The sequence below is a fragment of the Thalassophryne amazonica genome, chromosome 4 (assembly GCF_902500255.1).
Source record: "Thalassophryne amazonica chromosome 4, fThaAma1.1, whole genome shotgun sequence".
NCBI classification, from domain to species: domain Eukaryota; kingdom Metazoa; phylum Chordata; class Actinopteri; order Batrachoidiformes; family Batrachoididae; genus Thalassophryne; species Thalassophryne amazonica.
Window position 1 is genome coordinate 120,358,526 of NC_047106.1, and position 26,246 is coordinate 120,384,771.

At 41.8% G+C, this 26,246-nt stretch overlaps 1 protein-coding gene across 1 annotated transcript in view; it reads right to left on the reverse strand.

The window, feature by feature from the left end:
- Window positions 1-26,246, reverse strand: part of cntn5 (contactin 5) — a 918,586-nt gene that overhangs the window by 491,684 nt on the left and 400,656 nt on the right. Inside the window, exon 3 of the mRNA XM_034168485.1 lies at window positions 8,832-9,041. Coding sequence (XP_034024376.1) covers window positions 8,832-9,041 — 210 coding nt within the window. The remainder of the gene's footprint in view (window positions 1-8,831; window positions 9,042-26,246) is intronic.

The following is a 26,246-nucleotide window of genomic DNA, read 5'->3' on the forward strand; positions in this document are numbered from 1 at the left end:
CTTCGTTCATGTAGCTGGCGCTTCATCAGAATTTTCAAACTGTTGAAAAATGTGAACAAAACCCAATGACAACCTCAATTCGTCCGTATTCCATTTTGCTTTCTGTCTGGACAATTCCTCATCACTGTCAGCATTCGTCCAACTTCATCCAACCTCCCAAGCCCGACGTCTTGCACGAATGTTGAGGATATCTGAATGGCTCAATAACTAAAGATCCAACGAGCTGAACATGACTCATCCATGTGTGGGACAAAAAGCAACGTTGTCGTACAGAAACAATAGTGGCAATCAACTACTTCAACTATTTACGTACATTCCAGCTATCTGTGGCATTCCAGCCATTGCACACGTTTCGTTTTGATTTTGTTTTAAGCATCAAGGATGGTGTTCTCTTCGTTTTTTCTTTTGTTAGTTTCAGTTTGTTTTATTCCTTTATAGTCCAGCAGATATGTAACAATTTTGGGTGGAATCGTGCACTTTTTGCTACAAACTTGAAATTTTGCACAATGATGCCTTTCAACACTCCAAAAAGATATAGATATGGAGGCATTTGAAAAAAATTGATGTAAACAGGTTTGTGGGCAGTTTTTTTTTTTTTCAAAATGGCCACCAATGTTATTTTGATTTGTTATATTTTTGCTTCTAGAATAGGTAGAATAACAATCATGGTGTCTAAGTATACATTTTTAGGTCAAAGAATACAATGGAAACACTTTCAAAGCTTTTACTCTCTCCAGTTTTTTTATAAACTCTAAAAGGCAACTCTAATTATGTCATTTTCGTGTATTCTCCAGATCATATTACATGTTCCTTCCCATTAAGGTGGGAGACAAATGAATTTTGAGGCTGTCTGACAATCCAGCTGTCTGTTTGTCTATCCATCCATCTGTCCATATTTCAGTCAATCCATCTGTCCATCCAGTCATCTATGTCACCTTAGACCTGTAGCTGAACTGTAATTATTAGAATAGTACTTTTTGTCCAAAATGCACTTTTTGTATAGGTGTTAACTAATTTTGTTTCTTTTATTTTGCAGATAGTTCTGTGTGATTCCTGTTACAAGTACATAAATTAACAAAATGGATGATGACAGTAACTCAAGAGATCCAGCACAGCCTGGAAGATCTACACAATGTACATCACCCTTGCCAAATAATTGGAGTCTTTGAATTTTATGCCAGAAGAACACAACAGAGCCACTTCAATGTCCTGGTAAATCAAAGAGATCTGACTGTGGGTCTGAATATAGTACACTAGCTAGAAACTTGGAAAGGTTTAGTGAGTTCCGAAGCATTCCCATGCAACTGAATATTTCTAGACTAGACCATGGCAAAGGTACTGAACACTGTCTCAAAAGTAATGAGGCGTCATGGCACAAGTCAGAAGCCTGCCTATGTTCCACAGCATTACTGGATGTGACACAGTGTCCACCTTTAATGGAATTGGTAAAAAAAAAAAAACCTGCTTTGCAAACCTGGCAAACATTTGATGAAGTGATGACCAGCTTCCTGGCTCTCTCTTGTGCTCCTGCTGACATTTCAGAAAGTCACATGGCAAGCATTGAGCGTTATGTCATACTTATGTATGACAGAACAAGTGATCAGACTGAGGCGAATGGAGCAAGACAGCAGCTTTTCACAAGGAGAAGTCGGCCAATTGAAAACATTCCTCCAACCCAAGCAGCACTCAGGGAGCATGTGAGAAGGGCAGTGTACCAGGGAGGACACATATGGGGGCAAACATTCCTAGCTTCACCAGAGCTTCCTGATCCAAGCCACTGGGGATGGAAAAGAAACTCAGAAGGGAAATGGGAACCAAAGTGGACAACCCTTCCTGAGGCATCACAATCCTGTCATGAGTAACTCAAATGTGGAGGCACCAAAGGCTGCATAGGCTGTTGTAAATGTTACAAAGCTGCTTTGAGGTGTACTTTCCTTTGCAAATGTGGTGGAGCTTGTGAAAGTGATCACTCTTGACTTTAGCACAAACCAGGATTCAATGATGGTATCACCCAGGGCAGTAGAGAACTATGTCCTTGATGGAGGAGGGCTAATGATAGTTTTGCAGCATATTAATATGAATTGTAAACAAATCTAAACTTGGAATTATTGTTTATAGACAAATGCAAGTTTGATTCAGTCAGTATCAAAGTCGTGCCCTTTAATATGCAATGGGGTTAAATTATGTGTGTTTGAATGACAACGTGATATATGAGCAAAAATGCATAGAAGTAAACCTGTGGGTGCTATTATAAGAAAAAACAATGTGCATTCTTTTAAGTTCTCTTTATGTTTGTGAATACTGATGACCATTTAAAATGTTAAAATCACTCGTATTTATACAAGAATTTCTACAAGAGTTTCCACATATAAAGTCTAAGTACACTGAGGAAATTAAGTACATATGGTTCTGCATTTGAGTTACAAAAAAATTAAGGTGGTTAGTGCTTTGAAATTGTTTCCATTGCATTTATTGACCTCCAAAATGTACTGTATATTTAGACACCAAGATTATTCTACTTATTCTAGAAGCAAAGATACAGGAAATCCAATACTACTAACATCCACTTAGAAAAAAATGAAAAAAAAAGTTTACATTACTTATTTCAAATGCCTCCATATCTATATCTTTTTAGGGCATGTAAAGGCATCATTGTGCAAAATTTCATGCTTGTATCAAAAAAATGCATGATTACTTCACATATCCGCTGCACTATTATGCGCTCTTGATTCACAGGTTTTTTCGGTGATGGGGGAATTCAGGATCATTCATCCAACTTTTCCCAATGATTTGTGACTTTGTGACTTTTTTCCTTTGTTCAGCTATCGTTGTGTGCCGTGTGACCGGGCCCTAATCTGTGGCACCCGGAGTAAAACAATCCTGCATTTCTTGGTCTGTTATCTTGTAGAGAGAGCTTTGGCTAATCTGGGCTATCTCTGGTTTCAACATGTGGCTGTTAAAATGTCCAATAGCTTCCTCTGAACTGAGTTTCACCGATTCTGGGCCGAGAGAAACGTTTGATCACTCTTAAGATAAGATGGTGATAGTGAGTGTTCTAACAAGACTTCCACAGGAAGCCTCCCCTGTGAAGTTGTAAAATCAGGGTGTAACAACAATCCTTTAGTTCAAAACATTCCGCCTTTGTAAGGTGTGGAAAGACAGTACTTGGAAGAGGGGAACATTAATGTAATTTTGATTTTTTGTGAATTAGTTTGAAGTAAGATTCTTTAAACCACTAAACCACCATGTGGCCAGCTGCTACACAGTTGTGTTTAAATTAATAGCGGTGTATTTAAAAAGTGAGTAAAGCTCAAAATCCTTATAACAGAATTGATTTCCATACACGCAAATGCATTGGGAACACTGTAAATTGTATTCCAAATCAGAACATGAAGGAAAATGCATCAAATTTGTTATTACTTTACAGGAAGTGAAGAAAAAATATTAGGCTCTTCAAAAAAAAAAAAAAAAAGCAGCGTCTGCATTTTTCTTTCTGTGACCCTTATTACACCATTACCAGTGGCCCTTATTTAAGGATGAAGGCAGCAACTGTTGTACATACTGGTTGTATAGCGGAGCAGATATGTGGATGAATTGTGACTTTGAAGATAAATGCATGACATTTGGCACTGTGTTCGAGCATACCCTAAAGGTTATTGCACACTTCAGTGACTGCATCAACACTTTCGTGTTAATAAAGCACTTAAATCTTTAAGTATGACTAAGAAAAAGACAAGAAAAAGAGGAGTGTCTGTCCCTTATTTAGCAGGAGTAGGGGAAAAACTACAGAGGATCAGACAGCACAAAATCCCAGTTTACTTTAAACCTGTTGACACCTTGAGACAGAAATTAGTTCACCTTAAGGACAGGCTCCCTAGTTATAAACAGAGCTGTGTAGTGTACTCTATCAGATGTCAGGAAAACTGTAACGAACATTACATAGGTGAGACTAAGCAGCCGTTACACAAAAGGCTATACCAGCACTGCAGACAGGGTGCCAGTGGACCTCAGTCTGCAGTTCATCTCCACCTTAAAGACACTAACCACACGTTTGAGGACAAGGAAGTTAAAATCTTAGCCAGAGAGAAGAAATGGTTTGAGAGAGGGGTGAAGGAGTCATTGTATGTGAAACACTTGAAACCCAGCCTTAACCGGGGAGGGGGTCTGAGACATGCTTTGTCCCCTGTTTACAATGGGGTACTCAGGTCAAAGCAGTTTCAGTCTTTTGTTCATGGTAATGAGTCATTCATGACATCAGGAGATGCGTCAGGAGAGCCGTCAGGAGAGTCGTCAGTCCCATCATTAGGAGGGACAGCTACCCTGTCATTAGGAGGGTGCTAACTAGAGCACAATAGGTGCAAATTAAAGCAATTGTTTAGTCACTAGCCAACAGCAGTCTGCCTCTCGGTAGGAGGAGTCTGGTTAGATTTAAAACTCCAGCTTTTGTGGCTTCTGTTTGTTCTTCTCTACAAGGGTCAAGACAGAAGTCAGACTACCAGAGCAAGAATTTTAGCAGAGGAAGTGTCTGCGATTTGAAGTGAAACGTCCTCGTGTCAAGCAACCCAGTCCGGTCGAAGATTCAAGCTTCTCTACTAAACATAGTGCTTGTATAAATGCATTTAATTAAAAACTTTCACATGTTAATTTTTGAGTATTGAGAAAAACTGCTCATACATTGCTTGCAGCAATCAAATCTGCACCAACAAGTTGCTGCAGAGAATAGTGGAGAACAAAAAGCTGCTGCAGGTCACACTATTTTTAGAGGTCCCTCTATGGGATAATTCTTGTAAATAGCAATTAGTGGAACATTGAGAAGTAGGGTACGGTGTTGTACTTTCATTACTTTTAGTAAAGTATAAATAAGTACTGAAAATGATTACTAAACTATGGGTTATGGCTACTACTCTAGCTTGGTGTGTGCATGGTTGCCAGGTGAGAGTGGAGGAGGAGCACAACAGAAAAATGCTCCATGGGCTGGGCAGTCTCATTTCAGAATGGTTTGTTCCAGCCTCCACTCTATTTACAAATCATTTATACTCTGACTCTTTTCTTGCCAACAAGTCAAAGCGGAGCTGTGTAGTCATTACTGTGTCTTCAATACTACGACACTACAACACAGTAGAAAAACCTCACCTCACCTCAAAAATCTCAATGTTTTCATAATTTTGGTGTCGAATTTTGGTACCAAAGTATCAGTTCTCATGACATCCCTAAGTTGAAGACTTTATGTTTGGTTGTTTAATAGCGATTCATACACAGAATAATGTTTGTGTTGAACGTTTCAATTAACGGCATCAAAGCAGAAACACTCTAAGTCTGGAGCATCGAGTGTCTCAAACAATCAACGCATCAGATGTCTTTGGGAGGAAAGAAATTCTGCAATGTTGAGTCTCAATTGCATTTTCACAATCAGACTCACATACAGAAAACAACATGGTGCAAGCCACGTGGGACACCATAAGGGAAGACAAGTGATGATTTTGCGAATGGAAATCATAAGTGTAAACAGAGGTCTTGTGCCCGTATGTCGATGAACATCTAGCTCACTGTCATAACAGATTATTTGCGCCCTTAGTCAGTAAACCACACAACTAACACCATCATGATCTACAGCAAGAATCGTGGTTTTGCTCTGTAACCATTCAAGACTTGTTTCCAGAATAACTGCCTAGGAGAGCAAGGAACAGAGAACTGCTGTGCTGTTTCAATATCACTTTTACAGATTTGAATTTCAATTTATTTTCATTGATATAGTGCCAAATCACAACAAAGTTGCCTCAAGGTGCTTCACACAAGTAAGGTCTAACCTTACCAACCCCTAGAGGAAGCACACAGGTGACAGTGGTAAGGAAAAACTCCCTCTGATGATTTGAGGAAGAAATCTAAAGCAGATCATACTCAAAGGGGTGACCCTCTGCTCGGGCCATACTACCGACACAATAGACAATACAGGAAAGTATACAGGAAATTGCAAAGCCTGCAGAAGACACCACACCTGGTTGGGTGTGGTGTCTCAACTGTCTCAAAACCAAATTATAATCTATAATCTCTGGGAAGACAGAAATCATTCATTATTTTGCACTGAAATGCTGTTGTTTTGTGCAGACCTCAATATTTGAAGTGAATTGAAGTGAAGAACTGTGTTCTCCATTTGCATATGTTTTGCATTATGATAATCTTTTTCTAGCTAGCTGACATATGTGACATGTGACTGGTTCATTGTTGTGGGAGATAAGTCAAATGACATGCTATACTTGCTCTTTCATGTGAACGTACACTGAAGTAGTAGAAAGCCAAAGTTAACAAATCAAGCTATTGTTGCAGTATGAATTGCGTATGGATTTGACTAATGAACCAAAACGTCCAAACAAATTGCATCTTGCAGTGTTTCAGAATTTGTTGAGCCAGCTGACGCAAAGAAAACCTGCATGTTGATGTCACTTAATTTTACACCCCTCTGGTCAGTGAATACGTGGTTGGAGTATAATCCTTATGGATTATACCAAGTGCTGCATAGTGTTGCTTGTCTCAGTAGACTGTAACAGAAGAAACATCCACCACCCAGAGGGACTATAACCCAGTTTTTGACTGCATTTACACACATCTGTGTGGCCTCTTGCCAACACAAAGAAGGGTGTTACGGGTAATTAAACAATGTATAGGCTTCTGGATGCACTAATGCATATATCCACCATCTCCCAAGAGTGTATTGTTTCTGCTGCACATCGAAAGAAGCTTACTGATTGAATTTACCACTGTGCTAACATGATGGGATTAAAACACAACAAAATAATGAAACCAAAGAGGCCCTCATGTTTTCATCAAATATCAAGAAAGGGAAACTAATTTCAGAACCTAGAAACCAGGCAATTCCTTTATTTTATGATATATCTATGAGAGTGAGCATGCCATGCAAAGTTATCAGGATGAACGCATTTTTCCCACTCTAGGATTCTTCAACTAAGTTGTGTTTTTTTTTTTTTTACTTCTGACATGTACTGTCATCCCAGTTGAACTCTAAAAAAAATATCTTTGGATTGTCAGACAAATTTCATGCCATTTCTCAGAACTGTGGTCATGTCTGAGTCACAAAAAAATATCTGTCCTATAGCAGCAAAGGCAGAATGCATAAAAACAACATTCAATTTGGGATTCCAACATATATTACAGAAAAACAACAATACTGTATTTTTTGAAAAACAGACGAGCAAAAAAAACTAAGAAAATAGAATATAAAGTCACAGTGGAGTATATGTTTGTGAGGTTCTGTGACTTGTACTCTGGTATGTCTCACATGCCAAAAATGCTTACGTTTGTTTATTAAACCCTCTGGGGTCCGAGGGCATTTTTTGGACAGTTCACCCGCGTGGCATAAATGTTTTATTATTGCTGTTAACAGCTCTCCCTGCATCCCACAATCAAGTTTTATGTCTCTTTTTTCAGGACAACCTGTGTTTTCATAATATATATATATATATATATATATATATATATATATATATATATATATATATATATATATATATATATATATATATATATATATATATATATATATATGCTTTTGTTGGGTTTTATAAGTTTAATAAAGATTTACAATCAAAAATAAGAAAAAAAAAAGTAAAGCGGTAAATAATTTTCCACACACATTTATTCAAAACACACAGCAAACTATAATAAACAACTGTTTTGACACTTTATAAGGTAATTTGAGGTCTTGTGTGAAAGACTGTACAAAAAAAAGGTTCAAACAATAAACACAAATGCACATTTTGAACAATATATACAAAATGGTCTATGCGTTTTTGTTTTTTTTTGTCTTCATCTCAAAGCAATTTCTGTCTGCTATTACACAAAGGTTACAACACAAACATCTACTTTTACTGTGTTTTGGACTGTTCTGTGCTGCTCCGATGAGTACATCCAGTGCACCCTGTGCCATTACGCACAGTGATCAGTGAAAGCAGGAGCAGACGGAGAGCCTCTGATGACAATCTCATGTGCTCAAATAAAGAGTGTGTAACTATCAGGATTGCTCCACTAGTTTGCATGTGAATGTTACTGGATAACTCTGTTGCTTTCTCGGCGTAAAGCACTTGTTTACCTTATCAATGGAGCAAGGGTCGGGGCGCTCCTCAGACTGTAAGGAGCCAAAGTGGGCCAAAGTGTGAATGAAAGCTGCTTTCATTCACATCTATCTCATATTGTTAAAAAGTTATTTATATTTTAGTAAAACTTGGTCTTAGCAGTCGTATACAACGTAATCATAATTATAATAACTATTTATATTGGACCTTAACAGGAATCAAAGCACAAGCAACTCCAATAATAAATACCAACAATACAAAGTACATGACAACAATGCAACCCTCCCCCCCCCCCCCCCCCCCCCCACACACACACAAAAAAAAAATTAAAGGGCTGAAAATACAGAAAAATGTGCAACTTATACTCTGATATGACTTATACTCTTAAAAAAATACAGTACACAAGCCCAAAAATCTGAAAAATCTCAAGCTAAACCAGTCTTAATTGTTAAAAAAGTCCACATATATTCTGAAATGTGTAAATTACAAATAAAATCAAAACATGTAAAACTGTGACAAAATATACATTTATTGCTGGCTAAAAGTGAGGGATTTAAAATAAATACATCAAAAAGTGTCCCATTCTTGAGCCAGTTGACTCAGTCTATGATAGCATTTGGACAAAGGGTCTTTGTAAAGGGGAATGTTGAATTAAAAAAATAAATAAATAAATTCAAGCCAAACAGCAAAAAACAAAATGTTTCCGCTTTGTTTCAGACAAGTTGGCTGGACGATTTATTTTACCTTCACTCCTGTTGTCCTCCCGAGAGTCGAACAGACTCAGTGCTGACATGTGGTGACTGGAGAAAGGAGGCCAGTCAGGAGACACCACCCCGATGCTGTGATGCTGGCGAGGTCTGCTGCTTGAGGCGAACAGCGATGAAGATCTGTCTGATTTCATTCTTAATACTGCTGCATATGTTATTGGCCGTGCTGCAACAGCTCTTGTGAAGTCTGGAAAAAAGATCAAACACATGGTTGCAGTTACATTATTTAACACCATGACAGTTATAGCTTGTCCAGGGTTCCACACCTAATACCTGACACATTTGCAGTATTTACAGAACCATAAAATGTTGTTCGAACTACCAACACACCTGACCAAATGATGAACTACTTTTATTAGCATCAGTGTACAAGTTTGTGAGTGTTAAGCAAATGACAACCACAATGAATTCTGAGGTGATGTTGGGGACTGTATGATCTGGGGGTTTATATTTGTTCTGTGTGGTGTCTGGGTCTTCTCTGTAATGTCCCTCTGTTCCTACTGCCTCATGTCTGACTGCCTGTGGGTGTGTCCCATCTGTCAGTTGTGCATTTGTGTGGGTGTGTCCCATCCGTCAGTTGTGTGTATGTGTGATCATGTCTGCCTGCCTGCTTCGTGTCTGTGTCTGGTGTGAGTCTTTCATGTGCATCTGCCATCTGCCCTCTGTGCAAATGTATAGGCGATCATGTGTCTGCCTTCCTGCATCGTGTCCAAGTCTGGTGTGTGGTGGGCGTGTGCACTTCTGGCCGCATTGTTCTGGCATTTGTCATGCGGGTCCCATATGTGTATAGTATGTAGGTGTGTCTTGTGTGTGACATGTCCAGTTTCGACCAGTGTGTGTGGGTGCATCTCTTGTTGTCTGTCTCCTCAGTGGTTCCTACTTGTTTGTTTAGTTATTGATTTTTGGTTTCGGTGCATGTTTGTTTTTGGCATTTGTATATCTTACGTTTTGGTTTGTATTTCTTGATCAGGATTATTTACCACTTGCCACGTGATGCCCGCTTTGTTTATTTTTTAGTGTTCCTTATTTCCTCTCATCTCAGCATTTCCATTTTCACTTGTCTTGCACCTGGCACTTATTATTCCTCGTTTATAGTCCAACCTCTTTGTCTTACTGTTTGCCGGGCAATCGACATTGTGTCAGCTCATGTGAAGTGCCATAATCATTCTCGTCTGCCTCCTTTATCATTTCTGTGTAAATGATTTGTCGTGCATCAATCAGGACCCCTTCACACATAACGTGACTGAGGCAGAATGGGGGACGAAGGAAGAATTGCAAGCCACTCGTGAAAAATCCGAGATGCTTCAAACGCCTTGTACAGTTGTTGCCACAACCATTCATGCACACCAACGGCCGAAAGACAGCGAGTGCCCTGCAAGTGCCCATTTGATCCCTCTCTCTGCAGGTGTCGGCCAAATTCCAGGTGCCACACACGAACATCCAATACCACTCATTGGACACTTAGAAAAGGCGGGGCTATTCGCACTCCCAGCACGAGTGTAGAGGGCAGATGACCACATTTGAGCTGTTTGTCAAAACTGTCTAAGTGCCCCACACACCTGGGTGTGACTGTGCCAACCCCCCTCCACACACACACACACACACACACACACACACACACACACACACACACACACACACACACACACACACACACACAGAGCATGTCAGCGCATCGGCTTCTCCCTCAACACGTGGCGTGCATGTGTATCCCCAACCCCCCCCCCCCCCCCCCCCCCCGCAACACATGTGGTCTGCATGTGTGTCACCCTTCCCCCCCGCAACACACGGGGAGCACACTTGCATGACATGCTGATATTTATTTACAGACAAGATCACACGGGGACCGGCCAGCCATGTCTAAGCCCATAAGGCATTTCAAGGTGCCTCACAGCTGATCGCCGGCCAGCCACTCACTCAGAACACAGCCAGGACAAGTATATAAATAATTACAAACACAATTACATAAATAACTAAAAAAATAATCACAAAACACAGAAACAGAGAGTGGCACTTCATTCTGTGGGTTGAATGAACAGGTGGGCATGTCTGCAAACAGCAGCAGCTGTTGAGATCTCTGGACCTGCAAGGCACAGCTGGAGAACACATACCATGTTTTGAAGGACATGACATGACAACTCTACACCGTGAGGCGGGTATGTGTGCTTGTTGTCCTCATGTGGAAATACATAAAAGCATTCTTGGGTAATATGTGTGTGTGTGTGTGAATGAATGAATGAATGAAAACTGTTTATTTCGAACATGTGATACAACAACAATTACAAGATAGATCAGTAAAGACAACAACAAAAAAGTTCCTACTGTGTACCCAACATGTCCGAAAAGGGGTAGGGTGAAGCATCAGCTTATTTATCCCTACCCCTTCTTCCCCACAACCAGTAATACCCTTTGCCACATATACACATAGATTCCTACACACCTAAACCGATATCAATATATATATATATACATATATATACACATACATATACACATCAACATACATACACATATACATACACATATATACACATATACATATATACACATATATATACACAAACATAAATATACACCTACACATACCTACTTACATACAAAATACTATATATTTACAAGCCGAAGCAAAAAACAAAAACACCCTAACCCTCATTACCCTTCCTCCTCCCTATACCCAGAAAAAAACATATTTTTGTACCGCTGTTTGAACTGGTTCATGCTTGGACATTGCTTGAGCCCCACTCCCAATCTGTTCCACATCCTCACCCCACAGACAGAAATACAGAAACCTTTTAATGTTGTTCGTGCCCACTGATGCTTTAAATTAAATTTCCCCCTCAGACTGTAATCCCCTGATCTGTTAAAAAACATATTTTTAATATTTGCTGGAAGTAAATTGTTCATTGCTTTATACACAATTTGTACTGTTTGAAAATGAACCAAGTCTGTGAATTTTAAGAATTTGGATTGTAAAAATAGTGGATTTGTATGATCTCTATAGCCAGTATTATGAATAATTCTTATAGCTCTTTTCTGCATTACTGATAGTGATTGTGTTGTACCTTTATAAGTATTACCCCATACCTCTGCACAGTACTGTAAATATGGTAAAACCAGTGAGCAGTAAAGAATGCGGAGTGAGTTGTGGTCCAGAATATGTTTCGCTTTGTTTAGAACTGAAATGCTTCTTGACAGTTTACTTTGTATATGTTTTATATGAGTCTTCCAGTTTATCTTATCATCTATTATGTGTGTGTGTGTGTGTGTGTGTACAAAGTGCATCCAGAACGTATTCACAGCTCTTCACTTTTTCCACATTTTATGTTACACCCTTTTTCCAAAATCAAGTAAATTATTTATTCCAAAATGGACAAAAGACTGAAAAAAGGTTTTGTGGGAACCCTGAAGAGGAACGTCATTTCTTACCTACCAGGTGCCTTGGGGTCAGTTGTAGGTTGTGACAAAATATTGTGTATCCATCTTAAAACATGCAGTCTGTATGAATCAAAATTATTTTGAACTGACAGCCCCTGTGACCTAATTATTATGCAAATCAGGTCACGTTTTTCCTAATGGTCGGACTACCGCGCGTCGGGACGCAGCCGGTGCGGTGCGGCGGCACAGGAAAAACATCTCCGTGTTGATAACCATTTGTAAAATCCAGGCGGCTTTTGATGGCTTTCAGTGGAGTGAGTATATGAGAAATTGTTTAACAGCTGGACATGTTCCAACTTGTCCTTAAGGCTTCCAACGGAGGTGTTTTTCCTGTGGCGGAGCGTCGCGGCGGCTGCGAGCCGACGCTGCAATCCGCCCGCACGTCTTTCATTAAAAAAATCTCCTTTAACAGTGGAATATCCGGATAAAATGCTGAAACCGACTTTTTCTGAAACTTCTCTGTTCTCTCACGACGTCCTGGATCAATAGAGCCTGAAATGTGGAGGTTTTCAGCTTTAAACAGGCTGACGACGGCGCCTGAGAGCGCTGCGCGACGTCTCACACCGTGGGAAGTCCTTAAAGCGACAGTATCATCTCAAAATCTCTCATCAGCCGTTAAAATTTTCACTGAAAACCAGCTTAATTTTTCGAACAGTGTCCACTTCGATGTGTCTCACAGGTTTAGAAAAAATTTTGATCAAACAAAGCGCCAGTCTCTCAGCAACTTCTCAGACAAAGGAATTCCGACGAGGGGCTGGACGACTCCTCCCACAAGGAGTGCTCACAGGCGAATGACGTCACCGACAGGCGTGGAAAAACTCACGCATGCGCACAAGGGTTCAAGCATGTCTGACATTAAAACATATGAATGAAATCCATATAGTTTTTGAAAAAAATTAAAAGGACCTATACTTTATGGACAGACCTCGTATACACATTGTGGTCTCACCTATATTTCCCACCAATGTTGCATTTGGGTGGATGGAGGATAACGTAGCAAAAAATGCTGATGATACCATAACCTCATACACAGAGGTAGCTACTGTATGCCTGAACAAGAAAAAGATGGGTCTGTGGAGATTTACAATGTCACCCCTAATATGAGCTACAGTCAGTGTTTTCATTATTCACTGCTGGAAGTGCATTCTGCACTTAAGCTCAACATCTTTCTTGGTAAAGATGTTTTCTGAAACATTACAGCCTGAATTTAACACAACAGCATTTCTCCTCACACTAATATAGCAGACATGAGCAGAATTTAATTGCTGGACAAACCTTTACCAAAAGAAACTACATGATGAGGCAAAGCTGCTTCAATGGCTTGGCTAATTCTGCAAAACATTAATTTAGCACAATTAAGGAATTGTGTTTAAAAGCCACTGTGTCCACACAAGCAGAGCTTTAGATGGACAAATGGAAAACAGTGACACAAGCGGAAAATGTTGGCGTTGGGGATTTTCTGCTTGTGATCCCTACCCCGGTAGTTTTATGTGGTGAGCGAACGTAAGACTCAGATATTGACCGGAGACAGACAAAAAAATATATATACTGTATTAAAGAGATGCCAACATTGAACACAAGAGTCACCATTACAGCACTGGGTTCTTGAAAACAGTTATCACATGCATCACTGCTAACAAGAACCATGACCTTCAGGCTCCCCTGCATTTTAAGCCAGCACTTGGCAAACCTCCAAGTGCGCAAGCTTCCCTGGTGGGTGGATCAGTGGAGTTATGTGATTGGATGAAAATATGTTTGTGTTTCATACTGATGTTCGGTGATTGCTCACATTGTTATCTGAAAGGTATATCAAAAAATAAAACTGTTTTGTCTGTGTAGCATGTTAAGCAATGAACAGTATGTGTCATGGCCTTCCAGAGGCGATATGAAGTTAGACCAAGAACACGGCCGTGAGACATCCTGCCATCATTCCAGAGGAGATGTGCAGTTTTCAAAGTAGACCAAGAACATGGCCCTGAGACATACTGCCCAACAACATATACTGCTAATTTACTGAGTATGTAAATTTGATTTTTTTTCAGTAATTTTATATATATATATATATATATATATATATATATATATATATATATATATATATATATATATATATATATATATATATATATATATATTAGGGTGTCCAGTACAGTATGTCAACAATAAAAATGTGATTTTCTTAAGGTGCTTCCTGACAAAAATTGTTCATCTTGATGAGAAAATGTTTTGTGCAAAATTTTATTTTGATACAACTACTCTAACCACTGCCGCACGCCGGGAGGAAATGAATTTTCCACATTTTGTTGTGTTACAGCATTATTCCAGAATGGAGTAAATTAATTTTTCCCTCAAAATTCTACGTACAAAACCTCATAATGAGAAAATGAAATGTTAAATTTTTTGCAAATTTATTAAAATACAAAACTTAAATCATATGTACCTAAGTATTCATACTGTACTCAATTCTTTGTTGATACAGCTTCAAGTCTTCTTGAATATGATGCCACAAGCTTGGCACACCTGTCGTTGGGCAGTTCTGCTCATTGCTCTTTGTAGTACCTCTCAAGGTCCATCAGGTTGGATGGGGAGCGTTGGTGCACAGGCATTTTCAGATCTCTCCAGAGATGTTCAATCAGATTCAGGTCTGGGCTCTGGCTGGGCCACTTAAAGACATTCACAGAGTTGTCCTGATGCCACTCCTTTGATATTTTGTCTGTGTGCTTTGGGTCATTGTCTTGCTGAAAGATGAACCCACACCCCAGTCTGAGGTCAAGAGCGTTCTGGAGTAGGTTTTTATCCAGGATGACTCTGTACATTGCTGCATTAATGTTTTCCTCAATCCTGACTAGTCTCCCAGCTCGTGACGCTTAAAAACATCTCCACAGCAAGATGCTGTTACCACCATGCTTCACTGTAGGGATGGTGCCTGGTTTCCTTAACATGTGACACCACTTCTTCCAGAATTTTAGAGCAAAATGATAGATTTGATATTGGCCAATATTTTTTCAATACATTGGGCTCAAAATTAGGTTTTTTAAGTAATGGTTTAATCACTGCAGATTCGAAACATTTAGGAACAGATCCAGAGGTTAAAGAAAGATTAATAACGTCCAGCACAGTCGGCCCAAGAGTGGGCACAGGTCATTAAACATTTTTGTTGATATAGGATTAAATAAATAGATTGTGCTTTTTGTTGACGTTACAAGTGTCATCAGCATGGCTCAAGAGATACTCTCAAATTCTGTAAATCTCGGTAATACTTCAGTAATGGTGCCCATCTCAATAATAGGGTGTATTGGCTGGGTTCAGGCATGCTGGGATATGTTTAACCGAATGACTTCTATTTTCTTCTCAAAGTAATCCAGGAAATCTTGTGCTGTAAAAGGAGAGTGAACTACAGGTGGTTGTCCATGAATAAGTGTTGCCACCATGTGGAACAAGAACTTTGAGTTATGCTTGTTTTGTTCATCAAATCAGAGTAACAGGTCCGCTTTGTAGCCAGTAATGCATGTTTATAGTCTAAGATAGCATTACGCCATGCAAGGTGGAATACTTCTAATTTTGAACTACGCCATTTCCATTCTGAACCTCTAGCCTTATGCTTGAGGTCACGCAGATAATCATTGGATTGTCAGTAGAAACAGAATGCATCTGCACTCAATTTTTAGCTTCATGGTAAAGGCTGTGAATACTCCTATATATAAATTTTGCAAAAATCTCACAACTTTTTCACATGGTCAAAAATGAATTTCATCCATTTTGGAATACGGCTGTAACATAAAATGTGAAAAAGTGAAGTACTGTGAATATTTTCTGAATTATTTATATATATATATATATATATATATCAAATCAATTTTATTTATATAGCGCCAAATCACAACAAACAGTCGCCCCAAGGCGCTTTATATTGTAAGGCAAAAGCCATACAATAATTACAGAAAAACCCAACGGTCAAAATGACCTCCTATGAGCAAGCACTTGGCGACTGTGGGAAGGAAAACTGTTATGTGTCGGACGCAGCCCAGAGAACCGACCAGCGTTTGAAGGACCCAGTATAAAATAAGCAGAGCACAGTACAAAGGATAACAGAGTTTAATAAACATAACAGTGATGTGAAAAAATACAAACAAATAAGTGCGCGGTCTGGCGTGGCGGATTTGCGGTGCGCTCCCAGCAGCGCCAACGGTCCGGAGCCAGAACCAATTCGGACCCAAGGACCCCACCGACACCCCCCAGGTGGCCGCGACAAACCGAGTCTGTGAAAGAAGGAATCATTATGTGAGTCCACACTCAACACACAGAGAGAACGCTCAAAGGTGCACAAACAGCAAACACTTCCTGGCTTAATTACTAATCAGCTTCCCACCCTGCAGGCATAGAACATCCAGTTCACAAAACTCCACTGCAGTGGAAGCTGATTACATGACCAACATACAGCTCAATATAATAAGGTGTGAGGGACACCACATTTACTGACTGTATAAATGTTAGTCACAAAATCTAACGTACCTCAGGAAGTGTGCTGACGAGCGTGAGACCTCACCCCCTCCTCTTTCACAGACCATGCATCAAACCTGGACGTTCTCTGCATCCACTGATGATGAGATGGCTCCCGAGACGACGATCTCACCCGTCTGGTCACAAGGTCGAGTCTCTGGCAAATACACACTGTGTACTCCAGTCTTAAATGCCACCATGTTCCAATCCATGTAGATGCACCACAGCTGTGAGTCCTGATGAGCCGCAGGTGATCAGCCTCAGGTGATCAGGGTGAGGTCCTGATAAACTCAGCTACACAGCCACTCAGTCCCAAATGCAAGCCACCTGGAAGGAAAAACAAAAGACAGGACAGAAAACAGAAACAAAAGGCAGCCAGGCCCCCCCCAGCCACACAACAGAAAACTCCCTTTTAACAGGAAGAAACCTCCAGCAGAACCAGGCTCAGGGAGGGGCAGTCTTCTGCTGGGACTGGTTGGGGTGGAGGGGAGAGAATCAGGAAAAAGACATGCTGTGGAAGAGAGCAGAGATCAATCACCAATGATTAAAAGCAGAGTAGTGCATACAGAGCAAAAAGAGGTGAATAAAATGAAACACTGGGTGCATCATGGGAAACACCCAGCAGTCTATAGAAGAAATAAGTAGTCTATAGCAGCATAACTAAGGGATGGTTCAGGATCACCTGATCCAGCCCTAACTATAAGCTTTTTCAAAAAGGAAAGTATATATATATATATATATATATATATATATATATATATATATATATATATATATATATATATATATATATATATATATATACTGTTGGTCTTTCAAAGAGGGGTAGCTCATTGTGGGCTCACATCATGAAATTTGTCAATTTATTTATATGTAAATTCAAATCTGTAAAATGGTCCCTAGTTGCACAAGCACTTCACAATTTATATGTTACATACCGTATTTTGTGATGGCACAATAATTGTTTTGTGGTGCCTTCATGTCTGTGCATTCCTTGTGCATTCTACTCCCAGCGTCCATTTCCTGCGGAACAGAACTATGACGTGGGTAACAGGGAATTCCTGGCAGTTAAGGAGGCTCTGTCAGAGTGGAGGCTTTGGCAGAGTGGAGGCACTGGCTGGAGGAGTTCCATTCACAATATGGACAGATCATAAGAACTCGGAATACATCCAGTCAGCTACACGTTTGAATCCCTGTCAAGCCAGGTGGGCCCTCTTCTTTAGATGATTCAATTTCCTTCTCACGTACCAACCAGGTACCAAGAACAAAAAACAACTGATGCCCTGTCTCAGCAATTTGACCCCCCGGATCCACCAGTTACCTGGTTGTGATTGTGGTGGTCTTAACTTGGGATGTAGAGAGGGTCTTCCAGAAGGACCTGGACCGTCAAACTCATACAGGAGGAAGTCCCCCTGGGAAGCTGTTCGTTCCTCCAGAAGTCAGGTCTGAGGTCCTCCAATTTTGTCATTCATCTAAACTAGCCTACCAATGTGTTGTCCATCAGACACTGAACCTTGTTTGCTGCTGCTTCTGGTGGCCAACCATCCAGGTGGGCGTGCATGCCTTCACTCGCGCATGCACCATCTGTGCCAGGGGCAAGGCATCACATCGGCCTCCAGCTGGACTGCTGCAATTGCTACCTGTTCCTAGCCGCCTCTGGTCCCATGTTTGCTTGGATTTCATCACAGGACTGCTGCCATCCCAGGTGAACATTGGAGGTATGGTTATCTTCCAGGGACATTCCTCTCTGGATGGACTCAAAGAAGCTGGCCACCAGATACATTGGACTCTTTGTGGTGGACTGAGTAATTAACCCGGTGGCTGTGCGCCTTCGTCTGCCCCAATCCTTCAGCATCCACCCGGTTTTTCATACCTCTCATCTAAAACCTGTGAGGGCTAACCCGCTCTGTCCACCTGCACCTCCTCCACCTCCTGCCAGGACTGTAAATTACATCTTGGACGACTGTCACCTGGGCCAGGGTTACCAGTACTTGGTGGACTGGGAGGGTTAGGCCCTGAGGAACGCTCCTGGGTGAAGCGGAGCCTCATCCTGAACCCTTCTCTCCTCGATGCCTTCTACCGGGATCATCTTGACTGGCCTGGTAGGTCATCTGGTAGGTCAAGGCATTGAAGTGGGCCACTGCGTTGTGGAACAACGACTGTCCTCTTCTCCTTTCTTATCCAGATTTCATTCAAGAATTTCAGTTAGTATTCCACCATCCCATGTGGAAGCATTCTATTTCCAAGCACTTGTTATCCCTCCGTCAGGAGCAGTGTAGTGCTACAGACTATTCAGTCGACTTCCGTGAGCTTCATGATATCTTTTCCTTTTTGTGCTTTGTAAATGTTATGTTAAAGATTGGTCACCAGATGTCGGCACATCTAATTGTATCAAAAGCTTTGAAACACTGAACCATTGTTTCATATAGACTCAGTGGTTCCAAACACTTCAGTTTCTCCGTTACTAATTTTTATCAATAAAATACATCAGCGACCACTAACGATTATCACATATGCACGGACAGACTTACAGTCATGAATACTTTGATGTTGTGTTGCAAACTGGGACATTAATTAACCTGCAACAACCTTTAAACACTAACTTAAGGTATCTTGACACTTGAGACACATTTAACCCCCACACTGCCACACAATTCGCCGTGACAATGTGTTCCCAGCTGGATGCCGTGCTTTGTGCTGCTGGATGCTGCCAAATAAAAAATAATTATTTTGTAGCGGATTAATCATTTTCTCCCAGAGTTTGGCTGACAAAAACACCTCTAATTGCTTCTGGAATCACATAGGACTGTTACAGCTTCAGCTTTTTTTTCTCTCTCTTTCTTGTGTGCTTTATAATGTGGAGAACACATTTGTTATAGTCTAAAAGGTAATTATTTGTAATATTTATATAGTAATACCTTGCTAAAAAATTCCTTTCTATTTCATTCCTTCTTTGAGTAGCTGTAAAATTATGATAATGATATATTTAAAATCTCGTTATGAGCTGTGCTGTGATGTGGTGTGCTGATGCAATGACTCGCACTGACACTCAGTGTTTTTTAATTGTTTGCGTAACGTTCACGTGAAGTTCACATAATTAATATGTGCCAGAGGTTTTCTTTGTGCAGTTGCACGAACCCGCGCACAGTTTACAATGATTTACAACAAGTTTACTCTCTGGAATTGTTGTATGGCTGGGGGGGCCTGGCTGCCTTTTTGTTTCTGTCTTTTGTTTTTCCTTCCAGGTGGCTTGCATTTGGGACTGAGTGGCTGTGTAGCTGAGTTTATCAGGACCTCACCCTGATCACCTGAGGCTGATCACCTGCGGCTCATCAGGACTCACAGCTGTGGTGCATCTACATGGATTGGAACATGGTGGCATTTAAGACTGGAGTACACAGTGTGTATTTGCCAGAGACTCGACCTTGTGACCAGACGGGTGAGATCGTCGTCTCGGGAGCCATCTCATCATCAGTGGATGCAGAGAACGTCCAGGTTTGATGCATGGTCTGTGAAAGAGGAGGGGGTGAGGTCTCACGCTCGTCAGCACACTTCCTGAGGTACGTTAGATTTTGTGACTAACATTTATACAGTCAGTAAATGTGGTGTCCCTCACACCTTATTATATTGAGCTGTATGTTGGTCATGTAATCAGCTTCCACTGCAGTGGAGTTTTGTGAACTGGATGTTCTATGCCTGCAGGGTGGGAAGCTGATTAGTAATTAAGCCAGGAAGTGTTTGCTGTTTGTGCACCTTTGAGCGTTCTCTCTGTGTGTTGAGTGTGGACTCACATAATGATTCCTTCTTTCACAGACTCGGTTTGTCGCGGCCACCTGGGGGGTGTCGGTGGGGTCCTTGGGTCCGAATTGGTTCTGGCTCCGGACCGTTGGCGCTGCTGGGAGCGCACCGCAAATCCGCCACGCCAGACCGCGCACTTATTTGTTTGTATTTTTTCACATCACTGTTATGTTTATTAAACTCTGTTATCCTTTGTACCGTGCTCTGCTTATTTTATACTGGGTCCTTCAAATGCTGGTCGGTTCTCCGGGCTGCGTCCGACACATAACAGTAGTCTCTGGCCAAACATCACGGACCCAGCGGTAGCAGAGACGGTAACGCGCCGGGAAGGCAGCAGCAGACGTTCAGAAGTTATCCGGATCAGTTGCGGGTGCTCTCCGCCCGGATGGTGCGCGTTGGAGAACCCATTACTGAATACTGATTTGAGCGCTCGTGCAGCCGTGTTCCTGTGTTTGTGCCTTATCCATGGGTCGTGGTGGAGTGTGACTGGCGACGGCTTCGCGTCGCACTTCGACCGGATAAGAGGTTTGAACGGGAGCTGCAGGAGTGGGTCTGTAATGGGTGAACGCGCACGGCGGAGCTCTGTGGCACGGGTCGCGGTGCTTCCTGTGTTACAGTCGTAGCCCTGTTTCCCCGGGTAATGATAGCTACTGCGTCTGTTGTGTCAGCTCCGGTGTTATTTAGTTGAATCACATTTTTGGTTGTGTGTTACACAGAGCTGCGCACAGAAAGGCAGCATGAGTTTGTTTTCTCAGTTACCAAAGGGGGTTTTTCATTTTTAGCACTTTGGCTCCCTCTTTTGGTGACTGAGTCACATTACCGTTAAGCTCTTAAGTTGGAACAGGTGTGTTCCATTTGTTTGAGCTTGACGGTATAAATCACTTATTTGTTTTGTGTTAGTTCATTTTGTGTGGGTGTTTTTTGAGTTGGTTTTTGTGTGGGGTTTTTATTTGTACACTATTTAGTGTCTGGGGTCGTGACCCTGCAGTTCTGTCTGAAGCAAAAAAAGGACCCAAGCAACTTTATGTTAGTCTGTTAGTCTTTCTATTTCTTTCAGTTTCACCTCCCAGGGTTTGATGGGACGGTCCCCTGGGGGGTCATGGGGGGGTAATTGGGTTGTTTTTTCTTTTTTTTTTTTATGCCCTCTCTTCTCCTCTGACTCCAGCCGGGTGAGCCATAGAGTCGGCGTTGCTGGAGTGGTGCAGTTTGGTTATGCTGGGCGTTTCCCAGGTAACCTCTACACCCGGGAGGGGTGGGGGGGGTTTGGGGTATTTTCTTTTTGTTCCCTCTCTTCTCCTCTGGCTCCAGCCGTGTGAGCCATAGTGTCAGCGTTGCTGGAGTGGTGCAGTTTGGTTATGCTGGGCATTTCCCAGGTAACCTCTGCACCCGGGAGGGGAGGGGGGGGGGGTTTGGGGTATTTTCTTTTTGTTCCCTCTCTTCTCCTCTGGCTCCAGCCGTGTGAGCCGTAGTGTCGGCGTTGCTGGAGTGGTGCAGTTTGGTTATGCTGGGCGTTTCCCAGGTAACCTCTGCACCTGGGGGGGGGGGGGGGTTTGTTTGTTGATTCCCTGTTCCACCTCCGGCTTCAGCGCGCCTTTGAGCCATCTGCCATCGGCGTGGCTGAGGTTTGGGGCAGTGGGATATACCCTCAGCTGGTGTCTTGTTTGGAAGTCGGAGGAGTGGCGCTGTTTTGTGCCGTCTGCCATAACCGCTGTTCCACTCCTCCCGGTTGGCTTCTGGGGTATAGTCACGGTTGGTGACACTGGACGTGCTTCCAGTTTCCACTGCGCCAAGGGGGTGGGGTTGGGGTTGTTTTGTTTGTATGTTTTTTTTTTCTCTTTTTGTTTTCCCCCCAGTTTCCGCCCTCAGGGTTTGACTGTGGTGTCCTCTGGGGGGGAAAGGGCTGTGGGTCCATCTAGCCATAGACGGCCCGGGGCTGGGTCCATTGGTCATGAGGGGAGGCGTCTCCTGGGGTTGATGGAATGGTCCTCTGGGAGGCGCTGGGAGTCCCCGTGGGTGACATTGGATCCCAGAGGGACCTCGGTTGTGGTTATTACTCCTGGAGCTGGCGGGATGTCCTCTGGGGGGTGTTGGTCCCTACATGTCGTTGGGGGGGGGGGGTGTTGGTGTTTTTATTTGCTAGCTTGGGTTTGGGTTTTTTCTTTTCTCCCCTTCCCGGGGTTTGGTGGAACGGTCCTCTGGGGAGGGGGGGGGGGGGGGGTGTTAGCATTTTTATTTGTAAGCTTAAGTTTGGGTTGTGTTTTTCTTTTCTCCTCTTCCCGGGGTTTGATGGGACAGTCCCCGGGGGGGGGGGGGGGGGTTTGGTTGTTTGTGTTTGTCTTTTTTGTTTTATGACTAATCAGACTGTGAACATGGTTGGACAAAGGCTGACCGCACAGGTTCAAGAACTCCTGGCCACACCTGTGCTAATTGACTGATAGAAACAAGGGCAAAGATGCAGCCAGAGGAGAAGACATCTACCGTTCTGTTAGATGAAGATTCTGTTGGAAGATGAATGCGGATACGGTTTCCAGCCATGGTCCCTGGAGGGGGGTGTTTCTCCTGGGCCAGGTTTCTGTGGTCGCCGGGAGGCTTCCCGTGAGGGTGGGGTACTGTTGTATGGCTGGGGGGGCCTGGCTGCCTTTTTGTTTCTGTCTTTTGTTTTTCCTTCCAGGTGGCTTGCATTTGGGACTGAGTGGCTGTGTAGCTGAGTTTATCAGGACCTCACCCTGATCACCTGAGGCTGATCACCTGCGGCTCGTCAGGACTCACAGCTGTGGTGCATCTACATGGATTGGAACATGGTGGCATTTAAGACTGGAGTACACAGTGTGTATTTGCCAGAGGCTCGACCTTGTGACCAGACGGGTGAGATCGTCGTCTCGGGAGCCATCTCATCATCAGTGGATGCAGAGAACGTCCAGGTTTGATGCATGGTCTGTGAAAGAGGAGAGGGTGAGGTCTCACGCTCGTCAGCACACTTCCTGAGGTACGTTAGATTTTGTGACTAACATTTATACAGTCAGTAAATGTGGTGTCCCTCACACCTTATTATATTGAGCTGTATGTTGGTCGTTTAAATCAGCTTCCACTGCAGTGGAGTTTTGTGAACTGGATGTTCCATGCCTGCAGGGTGGGAAGCTGATTAGTAATTAAGCCAGGAAGTGTTTGCTGTTTGTGCACCTTTGAGCGTTCTCTCTGTGTGTTGAGTGTGGACTCACATAATGATTCCTTCTTTCACAGACTCGGTTTGTCGCGGCCACCTGGGGGGTGTCGGCGGGGTCCTTGGGTCCGAACCAGTTCTGGCTCCGGACCGTTAGCGCTGCTGGGAGCGCACCGCAATCCACCACGCCAGACCGCGCACTTTTATATTTTTCACAGCACTGTTATGTTCATTAAACTCTGTTATCCTTTGTACCGTGCTCTGCTTATTTTATACTGGGTCCTTCAAACGCTGGTCGGTTCTCCGGGCTGCGTCCGACACATAACAGGAATGGCAGAATGCATACCAGTGCATGGATCAAATTTGTGCAAGTGTCAAGGCACCTTTACTGAAGCAGGGCACAGACAGTAACTCACCTGGATCTCATAAAACTTTGAATCCAGTACCTGATGCCTGCTTCTTTGTGAATGTTCCTGGCATCTTTGGTGCACATTAGATATCATATGCTTATACAGTAAACATATGATATCTAATGTGCACCAAAGAGACTGATTTATATCTCATGCAGAAACACTTTGGCATGAATTTAAAAGTGACAAAATGCATAAATACACAAAAATGTGCAAATTAATTCTCACATGCCTACAAACCCAATTTCAGTGAAGTTGGGACATTGTGTGAAATGTAAATAAAAACAGAATACAATGATTTGCAAATCCTCTTCAACCTATATTCAACTGAATACACCACAAAGACAAGATATTTAATGTTCAAACTGATGAAATATAAATTTTGTGCAAATATTTTCTCATTTTGAAATGGATGCCTGAAACACATTTCAAAAAAGCTGGGACAGTAGTATGTTTACCACTGTGTTACATCACCTTTCCTTCTAACAACAATCAGTAAGCATTTGGGAGCTGAGGACACTAATTGTTGAAGCTTTGTAGGTGGAATTCTTTCCAATTCTTGCTTGATGTATAAAATGTATGATCAAGGGGTTGTGCTTGATGGTTGTTAAAATTAGAAATGCAGATGCTGCACAAAGCCATAATAACCCACTTAGTGGATAACCACCAGTAATTAAAATATCACTGTTTTCTTTGGATGAACCAAAGAGAAAAAGGGAAACAAATGGATTACAATTTACGTATATATATATATATATATATATATATATATATATATATATATCCTCATTGGACCGACATCTCTGCTATTATGGAACTGTGGGATAGCTTGCGTCCACAGATTGAGCTCGCCGGACTACTTTCACCACACTACTCAGAGTGCCGCTCTCGTTGGAGCGACAACACACAGTGTGTCTTTTCCCAGATAGATCTCTTTCAGTGCAGCTTCTTGTTCTGATTTTAACACGAAGTTAACACCGAAGTCTTTCATCGCCAACTGTAAATGGTAATCAAACCATTCCAGTCATATCTTTCTGAACTCTTCGGCATCAAACTCCATCGTGTCAATGTTTACAATGTGCTTGAGTGACAACAGGTGATGGTACTTATAAACTTTGTTTCTTAAATATTTATTACGGCCACTCTTAAAACATCAGTTATCTTTATAAATTTTATTACTGGTAAATTTTAGAATTGATTGAGATGAGATATACTCATAATCTCACAGGAATATATCACAATTATCTGGGAACTACTTTTTGCACAGGAATTCATCAAGCACGTCGGCTGCAGGTGCATGCTAACACGGAATACCCAGAAACTGGCTACAGGTTTAGCCAAAATGAGAGTGTCCACTCTTAGCTTGCCAGAAGCTAAGCTAGTGGCACTCGTGAGAGTGTGAACATAGCCATGAAAGCGGGAGTGCATAAGCTGCGCGTCATACACAAATCACCTGGATTGGGTTCTGGGTGGCGAGCTGCGTACCCCTGTGCAATTCTGTGTGGGCATGTAATGAATTACATTAACTGAATTATTTGGAATGAATGGCACCTCACACAGAGGCACCAATTTAATGTAGTGAATAAGTAGTTAAGCCTCGCAATGTGTCATTGGCCTCATGGAGAGCACCAGAAATATGTAGCAAAAGTATTGTTAAAATCCCAAATTGAATTAAACTGGCCTAGACCTCATTTAATGGGTCGCCAAAATAATTAACAATTTTAGGGTTTAATAATTATTTAATTAGAATAATATCTAATTACATCAGGGCACCATCTATTTAAAGCATAGATACTTTAATTGAACAGTATTAATAAGTCACAGTTAATTAATCAGTCACAATTTAATTATTCAGTCTCAGCTCTGAAAGTCTGAATTCTACGATATGATTGACCAAGGGTTTCCTTCTGAACACAAAATGAACCACAGCAGAAATATTTACATTTTATTGACATGTACAAGAAATGAACAGTTGACTGGCATTTTTGAGTGTACAGTTATTAAATAAGGACAGAATTTGCTTGCTCATGAGACATTGAAAGAAAGTAGTGCGATAAAGTTTAAAGACTTTAAGTAAATAAATCTGATT